Source organism: Apodemus sylvaticus, chromosome 2, assembly GCF_947179515.1.
Source record: "Apodemus sylvaticus chromosome 2, mApoSyl1.1, whole genome shotgun sequence".
Classification (NCBI taxonomy): domain Eukaryota; kingdom Metazoa; phylum Chordata; class Mammalia; order Rodentia; family Muridae; genus Apodemus; species Apodemus sylvaticus.
The window spans coordinates 182,019,724-182,043,482 of NC_067473.1; the positions used below are offsets into that span (position 1 = coordinate 182,019,724).

Genomic DNA, 23,759 nt, shown 5'->3' on the forward strand with positions numbered 1-23,759 from the left:
ATGCAGTTTTCAGACTTGCACTGTGAGTCCTCGAAAGCTTTCTTTATCATTTAATATTATAAATAATTACGTTCCTAGGCGGCAGTTCAAAGCTCAGTATAGCACTTGTGCAACACCCCAGGCAGGTCAGGTGACCTTTCTCCAATCCTGCTCTCTCTGGTGCTGAGGACAGACAAAGTGATACGTCTGTCATACGCCATTACCATTAGAACAGAATCTTGTTCTTTTATTACAACTGAACTCCGCCAGGTCTCTCAGCAGGAATGCTAAGTGAAATCAATGTCTTGGATTTCCAGGCTGAGCGCGGAGGTCGCAGCCACTCTGTCATTTCTCAGTATTATCCTTTCTCTCGCGCGCACACTCCCTGAGCCTCCAACTGGCACACAGCAGATTGAAAACAGCATGCATCAGAGGACTCACGCTGCACAATTTTACAGTCTTTTGGAGCCCCTCCCTTTGATCCCCCTTCCATGGTATTTTTTTTTTTTTGCTTTTTGCAAATTGCAAATAAGTTTTGCTCTGTCCTCTAGAGTTGGGAGTCAGAGGCAATCCTGCACCCAGGAGGAGAGTAGGGGATACAACTCAGAACACACACTTTGCTTTTGACAGCTGTCAGTAAGCGCACTGTCCACCTGCCACCCCATGAATTTGATGTGTGACTCCATTGTTCTAAAGAGTAAACATCCTTGTAACATAAGCTTCCATTTATGCCCAAGTAGGTATGCACACAGAAGCCTTGTGCTATTGTGTGATGGCAAGACAGGCATAGAAAGTTGCCACAATAACAACTCCTACCTACACACACACACACACACACACACACACACACACGAGAGAGAGAGAGAGAGAGAGAGAGAGAGAGAGAGAGAGAGAGAGAGAGAGACTATTCCCCAAGATACTAATGCTGATTGTGTAAAAACATAAATATGCTAATCAATGAATGTCCATGAATAAATTAGCTCTGTGGAGTCACAACAGACATCAGGCTATGTGCAGACATCATTTCTAAGCTGGGGAAGCTGGGTTCTTTTTATTTGTTGCTAGTTGCAATTTAGGGACCTACATTCAAATGATGAAACTTTAGTGCCTTGGTTCTTTTTTTTTTTTTTTTTTTTAACTCACTGTAGTTTTCTGATCAACTAAATCGGCATACACGTATTTTGGAAATTTTTTGTAACAATGAAAAGAGTGGCAGAAAGCATGCTAGAGGACACTGGGCAAGTGGGAAAGTAACACATTTTTATTAGATGGTGCTGATATTAAAAGACAAGAATGTTATTCTTGGTTAAACCTTGATACATGTTGCTATAACTGTGGGTGGGAAGAAGGGTACCCATTGGTTTCCTCAGCTTTATGTGATAGAGAATTCACGACGGCTGACTTCTACAAAGTAATTACACTTCGATTCGAAGATAAACCATAGAATATATGTTTACATTATGTAAATCATGGTAATTGAAACACAATCTACGTTTTCCCTTCTCTGAAATAAAGAGAGGCATACAAAACTGTAAGACGTAGAAGAATTTTAACACTGCTAAAACAATTGTTCTTTGTGTGTGTGTGCGCTGAATTCATAGGGCTTTATGAGTACGTAAAACCATTTGGCCCACTAAGCCTTTTCCCAATCCAAACAAAAAGGACCTTGGCTGGCTTTGGCATTTGCTATTGTTACCTAGGAAAGGACCATTGTAGCAATCAGCCAGGCAGCCTGCTAATGGATGGACAGATGGACGAATGACCCGAGACTAAGCAAAGGGAAAGATGGAAGTGGCTCTCTGGAGTTAAACCCTTTTCCATTATCTGTGTAAGTAAAATGATTGAGACTATATTAACATTAAAAATGTCACTGAGAAGTAAGGGGGAAAATCCACTAATCATGTAAAACAGAACAGTCTACAATCCTGAAAGGGAATATCTTAATGCAAAACTGGCCTGGCTCATGATGTGAAGGGAAATTAACACATCAAGGGGGAGAAGCAGACTCACCCCTTGCAGAGGCATCTGTGTAAAACAAGGGCTCTGCACTACTTGCCTTTATTTTGCATAAAATATATCTGTAAATATAACACTTTAAGACTGCTAGCACCAGTAGCCATCACAATACCACTTTAGAATGAAGTTTGATTTGCTAACTTGCTACAATTGCTTCTGAGCTCTAGCTTTCTACGTGTCTATCTCAGACAAGAAGCAGAGGTCCACCAAACAGAGGTGGCACCTGTCCCCACCCTGCTGTTCCCCAGTGTGGAAGTGTTTTCCCTACCCACAATCCCAGCTCTTCTGTCAGGCTACACTTATGCAAAATGTATTCTTCTCTTAACAGTGTAGAAAGGACACTGGAAACCTGGGAAGGAAGGGATTTGGAGTCTGCTCCCAATGGGTCCTTTTCCACAGGCCACTATCTAGGGTTTTCCAGTAACTGAGCTGACATTCTGAACCCCAACTCCTTTCAATATTTTCTGTCTTACTCATGTGTTTTTTCACATACATCAGAATTACTCCTCCCCAGATTCCCTAAGACATTTCCACACCTCATCCATGGAATGGAAGATGAAAACGAATTTCTAAACAACAACAACAACAACAATAATAATAATGATAAAAGCTGTTTGGTGTAAAAAGTATTAGCAGTATCAGTTTTCTGGCCAGTACTTTGTAGTAGAGTCAAATGTTTTGCACTTCTTGTTCTGAATAAGCACAGAGAGCATCCCTCTCTGGCCAGCCTTGCTCGCTCTGCAGAAAGCTTCCTTTGTTCACACAACAGCACACGTGTGATGTCCGTACACACGAAGGCTTTCGCCCAAGGTTCTCTGTTTCCCCCCCCCAGGAGGAATCATCTTTATCTCCCCCAGCTTTCCCCATGCTCCCAGGAAATTGGTCCCCAGCTCTGAAGCCAGCACCGTGTTTAAATAGTCTCCCGATATTATTATTATCTTCCTATCTTTCTGTGATAATCTCAGCGGATGGGTGACATATCTAAAATGACAGCACTGTCACTGCCACGCCGCACTGCGACGGTTATCGATAGTTTTGAAGAAACCCTCCACATGTCCCCATTGTGCTCCAGCTTAGGTTTCTATCTCACTTGCTCATCCCTTGGCAAATGTTTGCATTGATGCTGGAGCCAATCTCTCCTTCCTAATAACATCTAATGTACTGTATCTGTACATGGCTTCATGACATGTATTATTGATTATCCTTTTGGATTATAAAGGATGGCTATTTGATTTCTTCACAGACATCTATTTTTAAGGCTACAAACTCACTGGTTCAAAGATGGCCATTTCTGATTTCCATTACAACTGTCAATGTTTGTTGAACGAATAAGTCAATTAAAAGAAATGTAAATTCACACATACAGCTATGGCTCAGTCTAAAAGTCTTACCTCCACGTACCCCCCTGAGTTTAGTCAGCCCGGTGGCTGGAATCTACGAGACCTTCAATAAATACTGCGAACCATTGAAGCTCAAGTGCAAAGACAGATCAGCTTATTGAAGAGGGTACCTTGCTTTTGGGTGGTGGGCTGTTTGTGCTCTTGTCTGTGTGAATGCTGGTAGGAGACACGGCAGCACCAAGGTTGCCTTGGGGTAGGCCTAGGAGCTTCCCTCCTGGAGAGACCTGCATTGCAGCTAGCTGGGCAGCATAGAACTGCTACAGAAGAAAAGACAGAGAAGGCTGTCAGTCATCACACAAACACACCCGTCAGGAGCACCACAGTCGGATGCGCCATGCTTCCTACGTATTCCCAGTTACACCTGAGACAAGCTGTCTTAAGGAGAGAAGCTGTCACTGTGGTCTACAAGTTAGCTTCTCAGGAGAGCAGCAGCAGGCAACACATAAACGGCACCTTGGCGATGGTGCACGCAGGGGCACCAAACACAAGTGATCATCACACTAACTCCTTACCAAGGGCTAGGAAGAAAGCACGCAGTATCATCTGGCAAAAGCTCCAACCTGTTCTCCCTTAAATGTCTGACTATGAAAAGAACCAGCTTCACATACGGAGTTTCTTATCTGCATTGGTTTGGTTTTGACTTATGGAGTTGGGCATCAGGAACATTATTTATTTATTTATTTACTTACTTATCTCTTTATTTATTCTAAGAATTAACTGTATGCAAATCAGGAAACATGTTGAGCAGGAAGGAAGGAAGGAGAGGAGCTCTGGGAGGCCAGGTGCTCATTCTACCAACACTGATCATTAGCTGGGTACTTGCAAGACTGTTAATCCACTTCATGATATAAACAGACACATCTTACAAAAACAAACAAAAAAACCTTCTCTAAAACACACACTGATTCTTATAAAATAACAAAGAAAAGCTACTCCAAGAAACAACTGGCAAATTTAAAGCACCTTTCACTTTTTTAATGATATCTTAGGATACAGTATCCAACTCAAGAACACAAACATGGTGGTTAACAGTGTTTCATCTTCGTGTAGTATTCTTTAAGGCATTTGACAGTGTGCATTAGAAATCAATTAACCTTTAGAATAAGTGTGTGTGTGTGTGTGTGCGCACACGCGCGCCGAGTGTTTGTTATGCATGTCTTTTGATTTCCTATTTTGTACTTGTCTAAGATACTGAGTCTTTTCTGTGCAATCCTGTGTGTCTACAATGATGGCAGAGAGTGGAAGTCCTTAAAGAGAAGGAAGAACAATTTCAAAGCAGAAAATTGTTCCAGAAACACAATATATATCCCACAATATATAGTGGGATCCTACTGTTAGTGACATGCTGACAGCCAAGTGCTGAGGTCACATGAAGGCGCATATGCATTGCTTGTGGTTCCTGACCCTCTGATCCAAATGTAAACAGGAAGGGTGGGTTGGTGACAAGGATCACAGCTTATCTACATGTGAAGTGACAGAGGATGCACTGAGAGAGTTGGAAACTCCCTATCTGAGTACATTTAGATCATAGGTACTGATCACACCTTCATATTTATGTGTGTTGGGGTCACAATAAAATATCTGATTTCAACCATTGGAAATGTAAGATTTCATCCCAAGTCTTAGCTTATACCTAAAGAGTAAAAGAATAATTTGTTATATAGCTGAGGACTTCAGAGTTTATGTTTTTTTTTTTTTTTTAATCAGAATTGATGAATTTCTCCTGGTTGTGATGAGAACTTGTGCATTATTTCCTGGGATTTGAAAAGTAGATTTTTTTTTCCTTGCCATCATTTTGAGCTGTTGATGAGGTTATTTATAATGTAACTGTGTCCTCAGGATATGATTTAGAAAAATTACACACATACCCAATAGAGTACATGGACCTGTAAATTTGAAAAATACACAAATTTTCAGTCTGGCCACACAACTGTAATATATTCTGTGATTTTCTGTAACATTTCTTACTGTGTTCCTGAGAAGAATCGTACTGGTTGTTATTACTAGAGACATGTGGTAATGATACATGTTCTTGGCTTTAGTATACAATAAAAATGACATTTCACCAATTAATAGAGGTAACACAGGGCATCTAGACATCTGTATACACATACCAATTTTTTCAAAAAATACCTCAATGGCTTAAAGTTTAGTTTTGACCTATAAGAGACTTATTATTATATATTTTAAAGCTATCTATCTACTTATCTATCTATCATAGTTGATATTTAGGTATTTAAATGAGTCTACCAATTATGTCTAAGAGGTTATTGAATGATTACCTGTCATTATGGTCATATTTGCAACTTTCAAAGAAAATTACAGGATTTATATTTAAAGTTAAAATGATAAAACTCTCAATATTGCTCTGTGTTTGAAGGTTAGAGATGTCACACACTCGACATTAAAAAACAAAAGCATGCACTGTTCTCTCATTGCACACAAGCATTCATTCTTACCATTTTACAAAGGGAGTTGAGGTTTTGGGGTTCCATTATCCAAAGAAATACTTTCAAATTCAAATTTTGAAAGTTGCCCAAAGTCAAATGGCTAATACCTGGGATAGAGATTCAGATTTCCACAGCCACAGCCTAAGAAATAATAGCCCTTGAAGGAGTTGAAAATGTTACATAAGCAAGTAGGATCAGCAGGACACTGGAGAGCTGGGTTGGGGGCGCATACATGCACACACACATGGCACAAGCAGACTTAGGAACCTGTAGAAGCCAGAAAGACAGGAAATATTCAATGGCAAGATTATAACCAGTTTTGTGTTTAGTGTTTCCTTTAAAATCATCTCTTGTTGGAATTTGAAGGAGAAGAGGTCTATGAAGTCAGTATTTAATTCTAAGTTTTCTTAATATTCCATGGAGTTGGAACTCCCCCCCCCCCCATTATTCTCCAGGTAGACATCAACTGGGCCTGCAGGGTTAGAAAGCTGTAGTTTCATTAAGTCAGCAAGGTGAGAGCAGGCCTCTAGCTTCAGCCTCTTAAGTCTACTCTTGCTCAATTTGTTTCTGATGTTTAGAAAGGAAAAACGTAGCTGTCTTCACTGAAGCACAATTACTGTCTGATTTCTCATAATGCCCTTCCTCTTCCTGCAAGCATTGGTCCTATCTACACTAAGCATGCAGTTTAAATACCCACAGGGGGCAGGAACACACCCTCTCTTCTGTGAAGGTGAACCCAAGGGCAGGTGGTACTGAGATTGTCAGCAGTCATAATGCAAGCCAAAGGAACACCCAGGAAGCAAACAGTGTTCATGAGCTCGGTGTTCCTGTGGGTGCGCTTGAAATGCGGGCGAGAGAGTTCATTCTGAAACATCCAGTGTGGGAAAACCAGGGAATGGAACAACCTATGTGATGGGTAACTGGACCTAGGAGTGTCTGTTGTCAGGGGTCAGGCCATTAGAAGTCAAGAGTGACAATTTTGATTGTCAGAATGTGACCTTGCATCACTAATGAAGAGAATTAACAAGAACAAGTAACAGGAGTGCCCCAACCTTGTGGGCACAAAATAGAATTTGCTCGAGTCTTCATTTTAAAAGTGTAATATGCAATTGTTTATCATATGTTTGCAGATAATAATACATCATTGTGATATAGCCAAATGGATTATACTTCCTTTTTGGGAGGGGAGAGTGAATCAGACAGAAAGGCTATCTATCTATCTCATAATCTTACACTGTGGCAGACAAAATGCTGACTGGACAAAACACTGGTGACTTCCTCAGAAGGCGCCCTCTCTTCTCCTCCTCCTCCCTTCATCTTTCTTCACCCCTCTTCTCTCTCTCCTTCCTCTCTTGCCATCTCTTCCTCCTCATCTCCCTCTCCCTTTCTTCTCTTCCTCAGGTGCTAGGCGCTGAACCTAGCTCTGTGCACATCCTAGGCAAGGGCACCAAGCTCTGTGCACATCCTAGGCAAGGGCTCTACGGCTGAGCTACGTGTCCAGCCCCAGACACTTCTCAGTGTGGAGAGTGCAAGGCCTCTCACACAGCAGCATGAACCGGGGAACTGCCTCCACCCAGTCAGCAGAACCTGGCTGCCATTTGGTTCTGCTTACTAAAGTGTGTGTGTGTAAGTCGGGTGAATATTCGGTTGATACGTCACTTATAGGCATCTAATATTTTCCTGCTGAGCTCTTGTGATCCAGTACTAGATCAGAACTTGGCAAAGTGATAAAGACAGATATTTTCACTTCTACTAACCACCTTGATCTTTTGGGTAAAATGAGAGCTCAAACCTGTTGGACAATCGCCCCCCACCCCCACCCCGGCCCTGCCTCCGTGGTTATATACAATACATGTTTACAATCCTTTAATAGGGATATCTACTTTATTTAGACATGTTACACAAATTTTTCAGTGTTCATCATAGAGTAGCCCCACAAGGTAACAACCAATTTAAACTCCAAGCTGGACCATCACATTCATTTGAGAGATTGGAAGCCCTTGTCACTTCTCCCTAATAGCATATTTTACCCAAATTGCTCACAACACAGCTTCTCCCATTGGCTACCAGCCTGGTGTCTAGTTGCCATCTGGAGTATCTGGATTTGAAACACTAGGCACTGGCAAGAATAACTATCAGGATTTGTTGTTCCAAACCTATTGAGTGACTGACTAGTAAACCCCCTGCAGGCAGGGCTATGCCTCTGTCTCCACCACTACTACCTGAGAACATCAAATGCAAACACCAAAGACCCAGAAGCAAGAGCTTTGGAACATGGCATTATTGCCTTTCAGTGAGCATGGGTCTCCTGTGTATCCTTGGCCTCCCTGGTATGCATCTAGACAATCTGGATGGAGGGTGAGACCGAGGGAACCCTGAATTCAGTTATTTCCATGGTCAAGCATAAGATAATGGAAGCTTTGAGGCAACCATCTTCCTTCTTCACGGCTCTATGAATCCATGGACCTCAGCATGGATTAGGAGACAGAGCAGGGTGCAGAGACCTAACAAAGGCAGAGCCACCTAAGCCCTGGGCGGCCACCCCTCCCGTGTCTTTCTTTCATTTCCTTTTCTCTCTACGTGGCTCCAAGTTGAATATCATACTGCAAAGGTATTATCTTTTTATGAGTACAGGATTCCTTAAATGCTGTATGCAAAGTACGGTGGCTCTCAGAGGTCATTTGCAAACTGTTAAATGACCATGACATGAATGACAAGCCGAAGATTGTGTTAAGCACCTGAGAATTTTGTTAAGTGACCATGAGTGCATTTCTTTTACTTTTAATTATGTGTGTGTATGTGGGGGAGAGGGGTAAGCACATGTGGATGCAGGCTCCACAGAACCCAGAAGGGGACATCAGACCCCCTGGAGATGAATAGAGTTACAGCTAGTGTGTGGAGTGCACAACTCTGAAGCTGACGAGTCCAGTTCTGGTACTATACCGCGTGGTTGTCTCTCAAGCCTGCTTACACAGATCCATCCTCTTCTCTGAATGATGCCTAGTCCCAAACACCAATATTTGGAAGAATAAAAGAAGTCTGCTAAAAGTGAGTATAAATGAGTTTTTCATATTTTCATATGTATTAGAATGGGAGCAAAGAGGTTGTTTTGATTCTCCTAAAGGAGCAGGTACAAGGGTAAAGTTGTCATCCTGTGTTCCTTCGTGTTTAACAAAATCATCACTCCAGATAAGTCATACTCATTTAAAAATTGAATAAAAGTAAATATGTACACTTAAAATTTCAAAACTAACATTAATAAAATATTTATGATACTGTTTTACAGGCCAAATATGTGCATAAGAATGGGAAAATCTGAGTTGTTAAAAAATGTCAGGACACACATACACATGCACATTTACACATAGACACACACACACACACCTGCATGTTCATGTGCACACACACATATATGCACAAGCATGAACACACTCATGCACACATACACACATACACACATGTACACACACATCTGCATGTTCATGTGCACACACACATATATGTACAAGCATGAACACACTCATGCACACATACACACAATCACACATGTACACACACATCTGCATGTTCATGTGCAATCACATATGCACATGCATGAATACTCATGCACATGCATACGCATAAATGCACACATAGCTCATATATTAATATTCATGCATTTGCTATGTATTTAGAAGGCAGACCTTTAAATGATAACGTTTCATCTGTTATTCATTGTGATGCACTGCTTACGAATAAATACATTCCTACCCAGTGTAAATTAAACCTGAAAAGATGCATCAAGTTAGACGTGGTATATAAGGAGAATATCTCACTTTTCTTCCTCTCCTTCCATTCCCTCCTTAAGTGAAAGGACACAGAATGGCAGTGAGCACAGAAACAAAAACCAGAAGCAATTTCAAGCCTCCATAAGTGTTATCTTTATGGCTTAATTTCTGGTTCTTAATGTAACTTAAATGTGGAGTTTAAAGAGAAACTAATGTACTGGAGAGAATCTTTCAAAACATGCCAGCAGGTTTCGATGTGAACAAATGTGCTTTCTGCATTATTATTTGTCATGTTTCCTCAGAAAATTATCAGCACAACTTCAATTTGAGCATGGACTTTCCCTGACACTGGCAACATTAACTTATTTATTAAGTACATTATGTGTAAAATGGCATTCAGCACAAGTCCCAGTAGAGAGTCGCACACTGAGTGGATAAACACTTATGATTTATGTATCACTGCGGACTGGCTAATAACTATGCTCCACTCTCCCATCCTGACAAACAGAAGAGTACAAGAGATCCCAAAGCCCCACACACTGTGGATCCTCCAGCAAACCCCAGCAAATAAGGAAATGGAACTAGGTCAGTTATTAAGAACACCCGCTGCTCTTGCAGAGCAGCCGAGTTTGGTTCCCATGTGAGGAGGCTCACGATCATCTGTAACTGCAGCTGCAGGGGGCTGGGTCTCTTCTGGTCTCTCAGGGCATCCCTCACACATGGCACCCCTCCTCCACACACACGTAATTAAAGAGAAGGTAAATCTCAAGATGAACCGCAGAGGATGCCACTTGTTGCAAACAGTGTTAGGAACTTGAACTTTGGTGATAAGAGTATTAGATACTCCCTCTTAGTGCAAACCTGAAAGAGCTCCCTGACGGATAAAGCAGCAATTGTGCATGGCTTGGAAGTCCTAGCTGTTTATGAAAATACCTGAAAATGGGATTTTAAAAGACTAAAACATACATTTATAAAAATGTATTGTAAACAGAGTTAGTCTCAATAGTTCATTGTAGAAATGACCCCACATTTTTTTCAAGAGTAAATGGAAAAACAAAAAACAATGTAGAGATATGTGGAACAGAATATTATTTAGCAAATAATAACTTATATGAACCTTGAGGAGCCCTAGCTTTGCTGAGCCAGTAGGACAAGGAAGGAAGAAAGGCTGTGTGGTGCCATTCACATAAAGTGCTTCGAAAGGTCTAGGTTATCAAAACAGAGATGGGACAAAGGTTTGCAGGGTAAGGGAGGTGGGGGCGTGAGCATTCTCTTTAGAGGGAGCTTCAATCTGGGGATTCAAACAATTGCCTAGGGGGATTGAGGTATTGGTGATACACAGGTCGATGTGCATCATACGGACAAAACATGGCTAATGTACTTGTATATATCTTGACAACACACACAAAATCAGGAATGTGGATGTTCTTGTAGCGTCATGTAAGAATATCCTGTGTTAATGATCACTGCAACTATGTGTGTGTGTGTTTCTGTGTGTGTGTCTGTGTGTGTGTGTGTGTGTGTGTGTGTGCGTGCGTGTGTGTATGTGTGTGATGGACAGAAGCAACCCAATGGAGAAAACTTTACAGTGACTTGATGTGTCGGAGGGTTTAGGGCCTGGATACTTGCTCACACTTGTAGACAGAGCAACAGAACAGGGAAGAAACCTTGTCAGAGAGGCTTCTACACACAGCATGAACAGGAAGCAGGAGAGTAGGAAGAGACTGGGAGAGGGGGCCAGAGGCTGCTCCCTGACCCCTGGAGCTGTTTCCACACACTATGCCCCTCCCCCACCTCATGCCACTTCCCAATAATGCTGTCATACCTCCAGCTATCGAAGAGATGGGCTTATTGATCCCCTCCGCATCTCTCTACAGTCAAGTTGTGGATCAAGATTCACACCCCAGGTATAGGTCTGCATGGATCCTTTGTGTAGAAGGCAGGGGGTTCAGGGCAGATGGCCTCACACCTTCCTGACTGACTGGGACTGACTTGAGAGGGCCAGGATCTGACAGCTCCACACCTCATTAGCCCACTAACCCCAGCAAGGCCAGCACAGAGAAGTCGGAATGTGCCTGTCACACACAGAGCTGCTGCTGTTGCTACTTCACCTCTCATGCCAGGGCATGCGATAAACACCGGACGTTGTCCTGTATGCAGCCGAATACTGCCTGCTCTAGAGCCCGCTGTGAGGTCAGTTCTGCAGTTCCCACTTCTGGGACAAGGCTTGAGGGAAGCAGAGACTGGGAGACTTGGCACCTTTCACTTAGCACAAAGCTCACTTCTGGCGCCTCTGCGGGTTTGGTGAGCCTCCTTGGGGCTGAGTCATTGATTCCCTTTCTTGACAAATCGCAATATACCACATTTGTTTATCCGTTTAGCCCCTTGATGGACACTTGGATTTTTATTTCCTATTTTTGGGCTGTTATGATTAAGCCTGCCATGAACATTCCAGGACCAGGCTTTGTGTGTTTTTATTACTCTGGGCTACCCCCGTTTCTAATATTGGATTTGCTTAGTCATATGAGCATGAGTCATACAAGCTCGTGTTTACTTTAAAAGTGCCATTTCTTCACAGTGGCTGAATGCTTTTGCATTCCCATCACAGTGTCGGAGGACTGCAGTAACTCTATATCTTCACCTGAGTATTCTTTTAAAAAATTAAAAATATTGTTGTATGTCTTTAAAATTACTTATTTTATGTATTCAGTATGTGGTTCAGTACTCTTGAGGCCAGAAGACAGTGTCTCATAAGCCAGAACTGGACTTATAAATACTTGGGGGTTACCATGTGGGTGCTAGGAGCTCACCTAGGTCATCTGGAGGAGCAGCAAGTGCTCTTAACAGCTGGGCCATCTCTTCAGCCCCTGAGCTAGGATAATTATTCTAGTGAGGTAGATTGCATGGGGTTGCTGCCCAGAAGTGTGTCTGACTTTCCTGTGTGTCTTTCTGGGCTCTTCATGATCATTCCCTTGTATTCTATGGAAAATTGTGTGCTGAGATCTTTTTGTTTTTATGAAATGCGGCTGTTACTTTGTTGAGTTAAAAGGGTGTTTCACACATTTGACATTTGTTTTAAAACAGTAAAATTTGCTAGGTAGATGGTATAAGAGTCTAGTTTCCTACGAAGATGTAGCTATTATTGAAAAATCATAAATAGTGTGATAATAAAAGAATAATCAGACTTGCTTTTGAATCCTTATCATATGATGTAATAGGCACCAGAGACACCAGAGTCTCTGTGGGTACAGCTCTGAACGTCCCCATGATGGACCCCAGATATTTCAAACTGGGGCACAATTCTTAAACTAAATGATAGATGGGGAAGAAATGCATTAGCTGCGATGGCAAATAAACTCAAAGCTTTTTAGGAGACTTTTCCTTAAGAAGGAGAAATGTAGCCATTGTGATGGCAGTATCAGCTAGGGATGCCAGAGCACAGCTTCATCATCAGGCCATGCAAGGGGCTGATGAGGAGAGAGAACCGCAGATGGGAGCCTGGAGCATCCGGAGGACAAGGATGAAAGCGACGCTACAAAGGTCCAGAGTCAGACCTTCCTCCTCAGAACAGCTGAGCCACTATGCAGTGACTGCCGGGAGAAACTCCCCTCTTGTGAGTCAAGAAAGAAAATGGACCATCACGATTCACTTCTTCCAAGAGCTATCACTCCTGGATGCTGTGTCTTAGAAGAGCTGAGATATAGGAGGGGTTATATCTCGCTATAGAGTAACTTTGCATTAAGAAGATCTTAGGAATCTGGATGTGGTGACAAACAGATTGAATGGTGAAGCCATACCCTAACATAAGAAAACAATGACATTCTGCATCCTTGAGTATTATGTACATAAATCGGCCTCATTAAATGTTACTAATTCATCCCCAACTGTTAATATTCTATCCGGTTTTATGAGCTGAGAAAGTTGGACTGTGTATGGGGTCACCCACAGAGGGTAGACTGGTGTGTGGGTGTGTAAATGGCATCCTCTGAAAACCTGGGGATGGTTGTAAACTCATCAAGCCATTGGCCCTGTCCTGAGGAAGAGGCTGCCTCTCTGCTTCTGTCTCGCTGCAGGCAAGGAAGCTTCTGCACGGCACTTCGGGTGCACTGTTCCTTTAAAGGCTGCTCTCTTCATTTTATTACACACCAGTAAATCTCAAAACAGCGAGGAGAAAACTCGTTTTGACTTTTATAATTGAAGCAGTTCCTTAAGGAACTAGATAAACTTTTCTAAGAGTCACACTAGGAAATGCCACCTGATCTGTTCTCTTCCCCTCCCTCCCTGCGATGCTCTGCTCCACGAGCCACCTTCACGTTCTGCACATAACCCGTTACAATATGTTCCAACATCTGCCTCCCCGTATGATGCATGACCTATCCAACTGACCCTTTTTATGCTGCTCCAGAATTTCTGTTCATTACTGATTGAGGACAAGAGCTCCTCTTCTATCCCTCAGGTCACAGACCAGTAAATACATCTCCATTTGGCAAGAGAGGAACGCTGCTGGCCAGGGGCTCTTCAGATCTCTATACATCATGGACAGCACTTCATCTTTAATTAGTTTAATTTTGTGGGTAATGCCACTGAAATTCTTCTCAAAGTAACAGAAAAAAATGAAGGAAAGAAAGAAGGAAAAAAGGAAGGGAAGGAGGGTAGGAGGGAGGGAGGGACAGAGGAAGGAAGGGAGGGAGGGAGGGAGGCAGTCAGTCAGGCTTAGTCACTGAGAGAAAATAATCTGTGGCTCTCAAATACTCATGATTTGCAATAGGAAAGCTGAGGGGCATCAGACAGACTGTAGAAGCAAATGCTTTCATTTGGCCGTGGTCATGACAATCGCCCATTTTATCCCAGCAAACAGTGGGAGGGCAGCAGACAGCCCATGGCCAGACATTGCATCCCAACTGAATGAAAGGAGATCATCAGTGCCTCTTTATTATACCAAACTTTATGCTATTTATATTATTTTATATTCCTTATATCATCCCATATAATATAGGAACACACACTTCTGGAGTGTGGTCTGGCTGTACGCTGGAGCACACACGTGGGGATGCCAAGTCTAAGAACAAGGACTCAACTCCTTCTAGCAAGTGTTGCTACTTCTGAAATCCCTGTAAGGATTCCTTAGGCCTACTATGGGGGGATGAAGGCTCCAGCGCTTCAACAACTCCACAAATGTTAAACAACTTGACATACCAGAATTTGAGTTATCCTTAATTCTACATTTCAATTATGCATATGTGTGTGTGTGTGTGTGTGTGTGTGTGTGTGTGTGTGTTTCTCTGTGTGAAAATGTGCATGTGAATTCTGGTGCCCACGGAGGCCAGATTTAGGTTCCCTGGAGTTGGAGTTATATGTGGCTGTGAGCTGCTAACATGGGTGATGGAAACCAAAACTGGGTCCTCTGCAAGAGCAGTGGGTGCTCTTAACTGCTAAGCTCTCTCTCTCTCTCTCTCTCTCTCTCTCTCTCTCTCTCTCTCTCCCTCTCCCTCTCCCTCTCCCTCTCTCTCTCGCTCTCGCTCTCGCTCTCCCTCTCCCTCCCTCTCCCCCACTCTCTCTCTCTCTCTCTCTCTCTCTCACACACACACACACACACACACACACCCTGTTTCCTTGTCTTTATCTTTCATGTTTTTACTGATTTGATGACTCCCAATAACACTCCCAACCCCCAGGTCCTTAGAGTCACAAATCTGACAAGGAACAAAATGTCTTCAGGGGAGTGACCACAGACGTGAAGAGTGAGGTTGCCAATGTGAGGAGTAGTGTGTGGCCGCACAGCATTTGAGGGTGTGCAGCAGCACAGAATGGACATGTCTTTCTCTGTTGCTGGGAACCAAGGTGAGCTTCCCTACCTGAGGACCAATAGAACATGGTCAGGGAGACAGTCACACACAAAAAGTGTCAAGTTGCACATGGAGTCAACACCATTCCATGATCAAAAGACTCTCCCAGTAGCCAAGGGGCTCTCCCATAAACTATGGATGATAAAGGACAGCTTGAGAGATACAGAAGCTGCTTCAGGGCCAAGGAACTCTTCTGTCCCTGGAAAAGCCACACCTTCACCTACATCTCTTCAGTTTGCCTTCTTCATCTTTTGGCATGAACAGACACCCACACCATGTTTCAATATAATACAACTTTCTTCTTAGGGATTGTCTTCTACTTTTTCTTTCCCTTTCACCCTCCTAAAAACTTTTAAGTGAGAAAATCATTACATATCGATATCAGTGCTGGCTCTTTGGATATGCACCCCAAGCCGTTCTATACTTCACACTAAGTGTGGACAGAGAAGGACAGATTGGTGGGAACGATCCAAACAGCTGGAGTTCGCCCTGCGGCATGGCTAAGCACCATCCTTTGAAATTTCTCAACAGATTTAGAAAGTAGATGTTATTCTTATCTCGCTGAGGAAGACAGTGGAGGGACAGGGAACACTGTCCAGAGCCTGGTAAGTGGGAGACAATGTGGAGGATAAATCCATTTTCATTTGTTACAAGCTTTGGAGTTGTTCTCTGTGCCTTTGGAGCTGTGGTTGCCATCACCAGGACACAGTGGCCGACTCTACGTGCTTTGAGACAAGATGTTAGAGCAGGAAAGGCAAGAAGAGATGGGTTCAGAGGAGGCTAGGTGGCTCTGATGACACCCTCAGTCCTGAGGACACAGGACGGGAAAGACGGGAAACTTTCATGCCCAAGAGAAACTTTCCCAGCATCCTTCATCTGCCATTTTCCTCGTGGTTTCTGCCAGGAAAAAGGCCTTAGTTTGTTTTTCTTCTTCACTTCTTAATTTAAAAATGAATGTCTCAAATATTCTCTAGTGAAATGTAATAGATATAAGGGAAACTATAAAAGTGTATTATTGTCTTTTCTTAATCACTGAAATGATTTAGAAAGTGTCAATCTCTCAGATTCTTTAGCTCCCAGACCTCTTAAGTGGAACAAGAAAAATCATTAATAAGAGGATCACAAGAAATATGTGACGCTGGAAATGTGTAAATACCTCACGGTAGAAGAGCATCAGGAGGATATACAAAAGGGAGTGATGTGGGTCAGCAGACTGGGAATGTCGCTGAGGCTCTGTTGTAGATAGAGAACAGCAGAATGAGCTGATGGGATTGTAAGCAGCGGAGGAATACACTGTACTTGCAAAGGCTTGTCTATTCACAGTGTGTGTGGGAACCTGAGTTGTGGGAATTGGGGGGAGAGGTATGCACAGGAAAGTCTATAGCTATAGCAGGTTGAGAAAGGGGAGGATGTGATTACACTCTTTCTACATGACCAGCTCAGAGAATTGATAGGTTTTGCCTCACTTCCAACCCACTCCTAACTGGTCTGACATATAACTGATCCCTGTTACACATGGTTTAAAACTGATCCCACACCAGTTCTTTGATAAATCTGTGTGTTTTATTTTCAGCAACATCTCATATTTAGTTAAAGACCTGATCTCTGTATCTAACTCTCAATAGTAATTTAATCATATGAATCAGTGGTCCTTGTTTCCACCCATGCTCACAAATGCTAACTTTCCTACAACTTTTGGAAAACGTTGTAGCAGAAACAAGCCATCTGCACAACTCAGAACACAAGTAACTTAAGCTAATTAGGACAAACATGATTACAACAGAACCCTGTGTCCTTTGTATTCTGATTTTCATTATCCTTTTAGATGCTGACATGTCGTCTTTCAACAGCACACAGAACAGTTCTCATCACACCACACTCACCCAGAGAGATAATCGACTATTGTAATTTCTACCCTCCTGCCTTACATTGGCTGCCTCCTAGCAGGCAGGTATTGGGTACCCACTCTGTGCCAAGCACCATCCTTGACACTTGGAACATATCAGAGAACAGCAGCCTGTGCCATCATCAGAAGATTTTTGACTTTAATCTTCAGGAAGACTTGCCAGAATTTAACCCGACATTATCTCTACTGAGTACTATCTAGCATTTCTCCATCTGAAAACTTTTATTACTGATGACCACAGTATTTGGGATTCATATGTATCTGTAATTCATAGCATTTGTCAAGGCGAGTTGCTTTTGAAAATGCAAGTTGTTTTTAAGACTATAAAATTGAAGGACCATGGCCATAGCTCAGGGGTAGAGCATGCCACACACACACATGCACAAAAATGTATAATTGGGAGTTGCAGGTGGCTACACGGAACATGAAACTTGAAAACACCATGTGCTAAGTGATGTCAGCAGGCACAAAAGAACAAAATGGTTGGTCTGATTCACTTACAGAGAGAACTTAGAGGATCGTGGAACAGAGGATGGAGGATGGGCATATCTGCCTCTCTTTCTCTCTGTCCATCTGTCCGTCCATCCATCCATATGTTATCTATCTGTCTGTCTGTCTGTCTATAATCTGTTGTCTGTCTGTCATCTAGATATTTTGATCCACTCCACTGGAAAAAATATTAAATCAAGACAAGAAGAAGGCACATGGTTCTAAATCACCCAAGTCTCAGATGCCTTTTCCAGTTGTGGACTTGCTTTGAAATATGGCCATGGAAGTCCATCCACTGTTAAGTGAACTCTTCCCTGAATTTGCAAGAAGCAAGGTGGTTTCCATTCTGCAGAGGGGAGCTCTGTCCTCATGTTCCCATCCCAGTCCAAAGCTGGCTTCATGCTCATATTCTGATGACTGTTTATGAGCTCTGTCTTGCTACAACTGTCACTCCTTACATTAAGGAAAGATAGATGAGACACACCAACCCCAACCTAAATGACCTTTGGATGTGACAAGAGTTTTAGGTCAGCCTTGCTAAATGGAGGCCTTGGTGTATGGAGACATGCCTTGGGGTGAAATTTACAGTGAATTTATTATCTCCCAATGCCCTTTGGACTGCTTCCCACCATCAAACACCATGGCAGCACTCGGAACAGGAAGAAATACATTAACTGGAATCCGATCGTTTTAAAAGGTTACAGCTGCCTAAATATAATTTAATTTCATACTTACCCTTTGAGGGTTTGGTGTATATTTTCATTTTATGACTGCAAATGATAAAGCTTTTAAGATTCCAGGCAATAAAAAGAGGGGAAAAAAAGGATTTTAAGGGTTAGAAGTCTATTCAGTTCATATTCAATGAGCAAAGTGACAAATTAGCTTTTTTTTTTTAATCCAATATTTCTCCTTTTGATTGGAAGCCTCTCCTCTGACCCTATTCATGGGCCCTTGGCTGCCACCAGCCCCATGCACTAGCCCCAGATCTCAGCCAACTTGGAAGTTAAAAGACACCAAGCATGAAGGCAAATGCAACCAGATTTGCAAATCTGTTTCTCTAGTAGCATTTTCTCTGGGATAACTGAGCACATTTCCCCTCAGAGGTGACTGTGTCTCTCAGCCTTCCATGAGTCCTGTGCTTTCCCGCAGGCAACATTTCTATAAACATTAATAAAGATTCCCAAAGGCCGCCTGAACACCATGCCATAGCCTTACCACTGTTTAGTCAGTAAAACCCTTGCTAGGATTTTATCGACGGACAATAAGAAATATAGTGTTGCTGACATCATAGAAGGAAAATGAGAAACAATTTAGAGATGGCCACCTATGTAGATTGTCTATCATCAACGGAAGATGGGAGTCTAACTGAACTATTCCTAATCTTCACTGCTCCTTCCCCTCAATACTCTGCTGGGGAATGGAGAGCCCTTTAAACACCGGCCTAAGAAAGGGAAGGGACAAGAATGTTTGATTGACTCATAGCAATGAGAAAGGCCACGGAATGAAACTCTTAGTGCACAGAGGTCATTAGGTATAGCAAAGCTGAATGTGTGTGTGAGAGCGAGGGCACACAAGCCATCTGCCCTCCCCCTTTCATTGAGCTATTGACAAAAAGGCTTGCAAAGCTCCAGGGCCACATCCTGTGACGTTCCCCAACCCCTACAACAGCAGTTAGGAATGCACACTCAAGGCATGGAAGGGTTATCATCGTAATTAAATATATTGGATTATTTCAAACAGGGACACTAATCCATTTTCAATAGCGAAATTGAATAAAACAATTGACATTTTATTGCATTGACATTTTTGTAATTTTAAAGCTGTATCATAATCTTGTCAGTGAATAGTATTAATATTACCTAGTTTCATTTAAAGATTCAAAAAACTGACCCAACCAATCTATGTGTTAGGTACTACCACTCAAATATCCTGGAAAAAAATTACAATAAGAAGTTATCCATTTTTGAGAACTAATGGTTTGCCTATATAGAGAAATAAGTGAATATAAAGTCTATTCAGTGATTTCCAGATATCCAAGTAAGCACAGCTCCAAAGAAGATGCACAAAGAAGATTCACAAAGAAGAAAACCACAAAGACCAATAATACTGTCCCTAGAGTGTAAGAATTCTATTCCTGAATATATTGCTAAAAGAAGTACAGATTTCAGAGAAACACACAGGAGAATTATGAAACGAAAAGGTAGTGTCAAACCACAAATCTACCAGGGAATGACCCGACTGACCAACAGTGGTATTCTGTGGAAGGGAATACTATGCAGCTGTAAAAATGATAAAAATGTTAACTTGTGGTACAATGTGAATGAATACAGGAGATATCAGACAAAATGCTAGGCAGGATAAGAAAAGTTAGCCATTCCATGATTTTGCCAACACAAGGTACCTAACTAGCTTAATCTGTGGAGACTAAACACGTGAAATATTCTCACAGGTTGGTCACGTTTTAGGTCATGCTCAAAACCTTAAAACAAAAGAAATCAAAAGCAGAAATTAAAGGGGTCACGGGAGATAGGCGGCAAGTCCGCCTTACGATTCTTTTCTCTGCCCTCCCCTCACCATTACAATGGTGATGACATCCCAAGCACACTGGCTTTCTCCTCTATAAGGGAAGCTAGCCTATCCAGATATTTCAGTTCAGCGAAAGCAGAGCCGTCATGGAGGGCGAGAGAGAAACAGATGACCTCTGTTTCTAATAGGAATGAAGACATGGGCTCTTGTCACATGCAATGAAGGTAAACATTTTATATCAAGAAAAAAATGCCTTCAAATCCTACTTATAAGTCCAGAGACTCTCCTTGAGAGACAGAAGCAGCAAAAACAAGAGGTCAAGGACACACTAGGTTGTATAGTTAACTCAAGACCAACCTGGGTTATGTGAAACCTGTCTAAAATAATGAAGAAGAAGAAGAAGAAGAAGAAGAAGAAGAAGAAGAAGAAGAAGAGGAGGAGGAGGAGGAGGAGGAGGAGGAGGAGGAGGAGGAGGAGGAGGAGGAGGAGGAGGAGGAGGAGGAAGAGAGAGAAGAGGAAGAAGAGGAAGAAGAAGAGGAAAGAGGAGGAGGAGGAGGAAGAGAAGGAGAGGAAGATGAAGAAGAGGAGGAGGAAGAGGAAGGAGAGGAAGAAGAAGAGGAAGAAGGAGGAGAAGGAGAAGGAGAGGAGGAGGAAGAGGAAGAAGAGGAAGAAGAAGAGGAAGAAGGGGGAGGAGGAGAAGGAGAAGGAGAAGGAGAAGAAAATGATCATCGTTCTGCTATATGAAACATGAGACCTGTCTGTTATGAGATTATGAGCCTGGACAGGCACTGTCTCTCAAGTGCTTATTTAACTTACTCCTACAGAACAGAAATTCTGTGATCCAAGGACAAGGATCACAGCCCAAAAAAGCCACCAGGCCCATTTTAGATCATTTGAAAGCATAAGATCCGGGGATCGTAACTCGATGGCTCACCAACAGGGGTGAAGTAGAGCCAGCTGAGGGCACCGCAGTACATCCGGGTTTACCCTTATAACATCCTAACCACATAGGAGTATGACTACCCCACATCACGGGTGAAGAAGCTGAGATGAAGAAACCTTTTCTGTCTTCAGCAGGCGCAGGAGCCAGGGCTGGAGGCTGAGAGCCTTTACCTTTCTAGCAGAGGACCTGAGTTAGGTTCCTGTCACCCATACAAATAAGCTCATAACTGTCTGTATCGGCTCCAGGGTCTGTAACTATACAGTTCCAGGCTGTAGAGGGGAACTCCGGAGGATCTGATACTCTTTATAACTCCCATAGGAACCTGAGTTCATGTGCACAAACTGATACAGAGACACGGAAAAATAAAAATACATCTCTCTGAAGTTGCACACAAATCAGGAGCTTAATTCCTTTTCCTGATACCACATAGTATCATAGAATGAAGTCTACTATGATTGTAAGCCTTATCTTATCATTTGTTAATGGCCAAATGAATTTGGAGAAAAGTTCCTATTCTAAAGGAACAAAAAAAGAAAACAAGCCAAGTGCAGTGTGACTGCGGGACTCTCTTGTTCACCACAGTTGATGACAATGCAAAATCCAAGTCTGTAGAAAGCAGGTAGTGGGTGGTTTCACACTGTGCCAAAGGCCACCCCCTGGCTACAGTAATTTGAAATCATAGAAAGTGAACATTGCTCCTGAAGAAGATTAGAAGTATGACCAATGAGATGAAGATGTTGATAAAAGTAAAGATGAAGTATCTAATGGTTTGAATGAGAATGGCCCTCAGAGACTCCCATTTTAGATACTTGTCCTCCATTTGATGGAACTGTTTGGGGGAGGATTATGAGGTGTGGACTTGCGGAAAGGGGTTTGTCACTGGGTATGGTCTATTTTTGATCAAGATGTGAGGTCTCAGCTGTTCTCACCACCATGCCTTTCCTCTACCATCATGGACTCTCTCAGAAACTATAAACCCAAATCAAACACTTTCTAAGTTGCCTTGGTCATGGTACCTTACCACAGCAACAGAAAAGTAGCTAAGATGGGGGTTCTTTGAGTTCTGTATTTTTTCTTTTATATGTTATTCAAAAGTTTTCAATTCAGTATTTCCCCTCCGCTCCTACATTCATTGTGCACACATATGTTGTGTGTGTGTGTGTGTGTGCGTGTGTGTGTCTGAGTGTGTACACCCACCTACAGAGGCCATAGATGGAAAACGAAGCATCCTCTTCTAGCACTCTCTACATGATGCTCTTGAGACATAGAAATTCTGGAGCTAGGATGTTTGCTACAAAATTCCCATCACCCTGAGTCTTCCTGCTCAGCCCCGCCCAGCACTTGGTTTATAAGTGTATGCTTGGGCACACCTGTTTTCTGGAGCAGTAATCTCACAAGAAGCACTTTTACCCACTGTGTCATTCCCCCCCCCCCGCCCATGTATATGATTTCTGATAACTAAAAATTAGTTGGAAACCAAAGAACTGGAAATCGGGTACAAATAGATCACATCAAAGATGCTAAGACATACATCTCAGGTCTTAGAAACTGTGTACTAGAGAATAGTGCCCAGAGCTTAAAATGTGGAAACTAATATTCCAGAAATTTCTAAGCATTTACAAAACACCATAAATGAAAACCATTTCATGAAGGAAAATACTAAGAAAACAGGCCCCAGATGACCTTCTGGCTATACGTGAAGTGGTAAGGAAGCAGCTGTGAGCTTCAAATGAGGTCTTAGGTCCTTTCTAAAATAGCTCATTACCAATAGCAAATGCTCCTCTAAAACAGTGAAAAGCTGAAACCCTTCTGGTTCCTAGTATTCAGACCTAGAACTTTTGCATTCTTAAGTCATGAGTAAATTGTTCTAATGGAAGAAGCAGAAGGTAAGGAATGGAGATGTCACCCTGTCTTGCAGGAATGCCTCCTGTCTTAAATAACTAGTGTAGACTTGGGGTTGAACATTGTTTGTAATTTTGTCTCATACTCAAAAGAGAGCCATTGTAACGCCTCAGGATTTATTCATTTGTTAAGTTCTGATAAGGGAGAAAGCAAGGGGTATCACTGGCCACATTTTCATTTTGAGGCCTACTCCATGCTTCCTGTCACAGCCACTGCCAACACAATTTGCAACTGTCTGGCTTCCTTCCTGCCTGTTCTCTTCATCCAAGATACACTTTGAGTAAGTGTAAGAGAAGTGTTAAGGGTATGAGATATGGACAACTAGGATCTATCTGCACCCTACCCACTTCTGCATACACCATTGCTTTGTCTGACACTATTAAGAAACTTCCACCACCGGAAACAGCTAAGAATGTTCTGGGCTTAATCCCGCCTCCTGAAGAATCCAAGGAAGTTCTATTTTCAAGTCTTGTCAAGACACTTGTCAAACAAATATACTTTTACATTGTGATGTGCTTTTCTTTGGTCTTTCAGT

The 23,759-nt window shown here is 42.4% G+C and overlaps 1 protein-coding gene across 8 annotated transcripts in view; it reads right to left on the minus strand.

Moving 5' to 3' along the window:
• Sox5 (SRY-box transcription factor 5) overlaps positions 1 to 23,759 on the minus strand; it is a 974,603-nt gene that overhangs the window by 69,524 nt on the left and 881,320 nt on the right. For 6 of the 8 annotated variants that reach the window (XM_052175238.1, XM_052175240.1, XM_052175242.1 and 3 more), the window contains one exon: positions 3,506 to 3,652. The exons of the other annotated variants lie outside the window; for them this stretch is intronic. In XM_052175238.1, the coding sequence (XP_052031198.1) occupies positions 3,506 to 3,652 (147 nt within the window). The remainder of the gene's footprint in view (positions 1 to 3,505; positions 3,653 to 23,759) is intronic. 8 annotated transcript variants of the gene reach the window in all.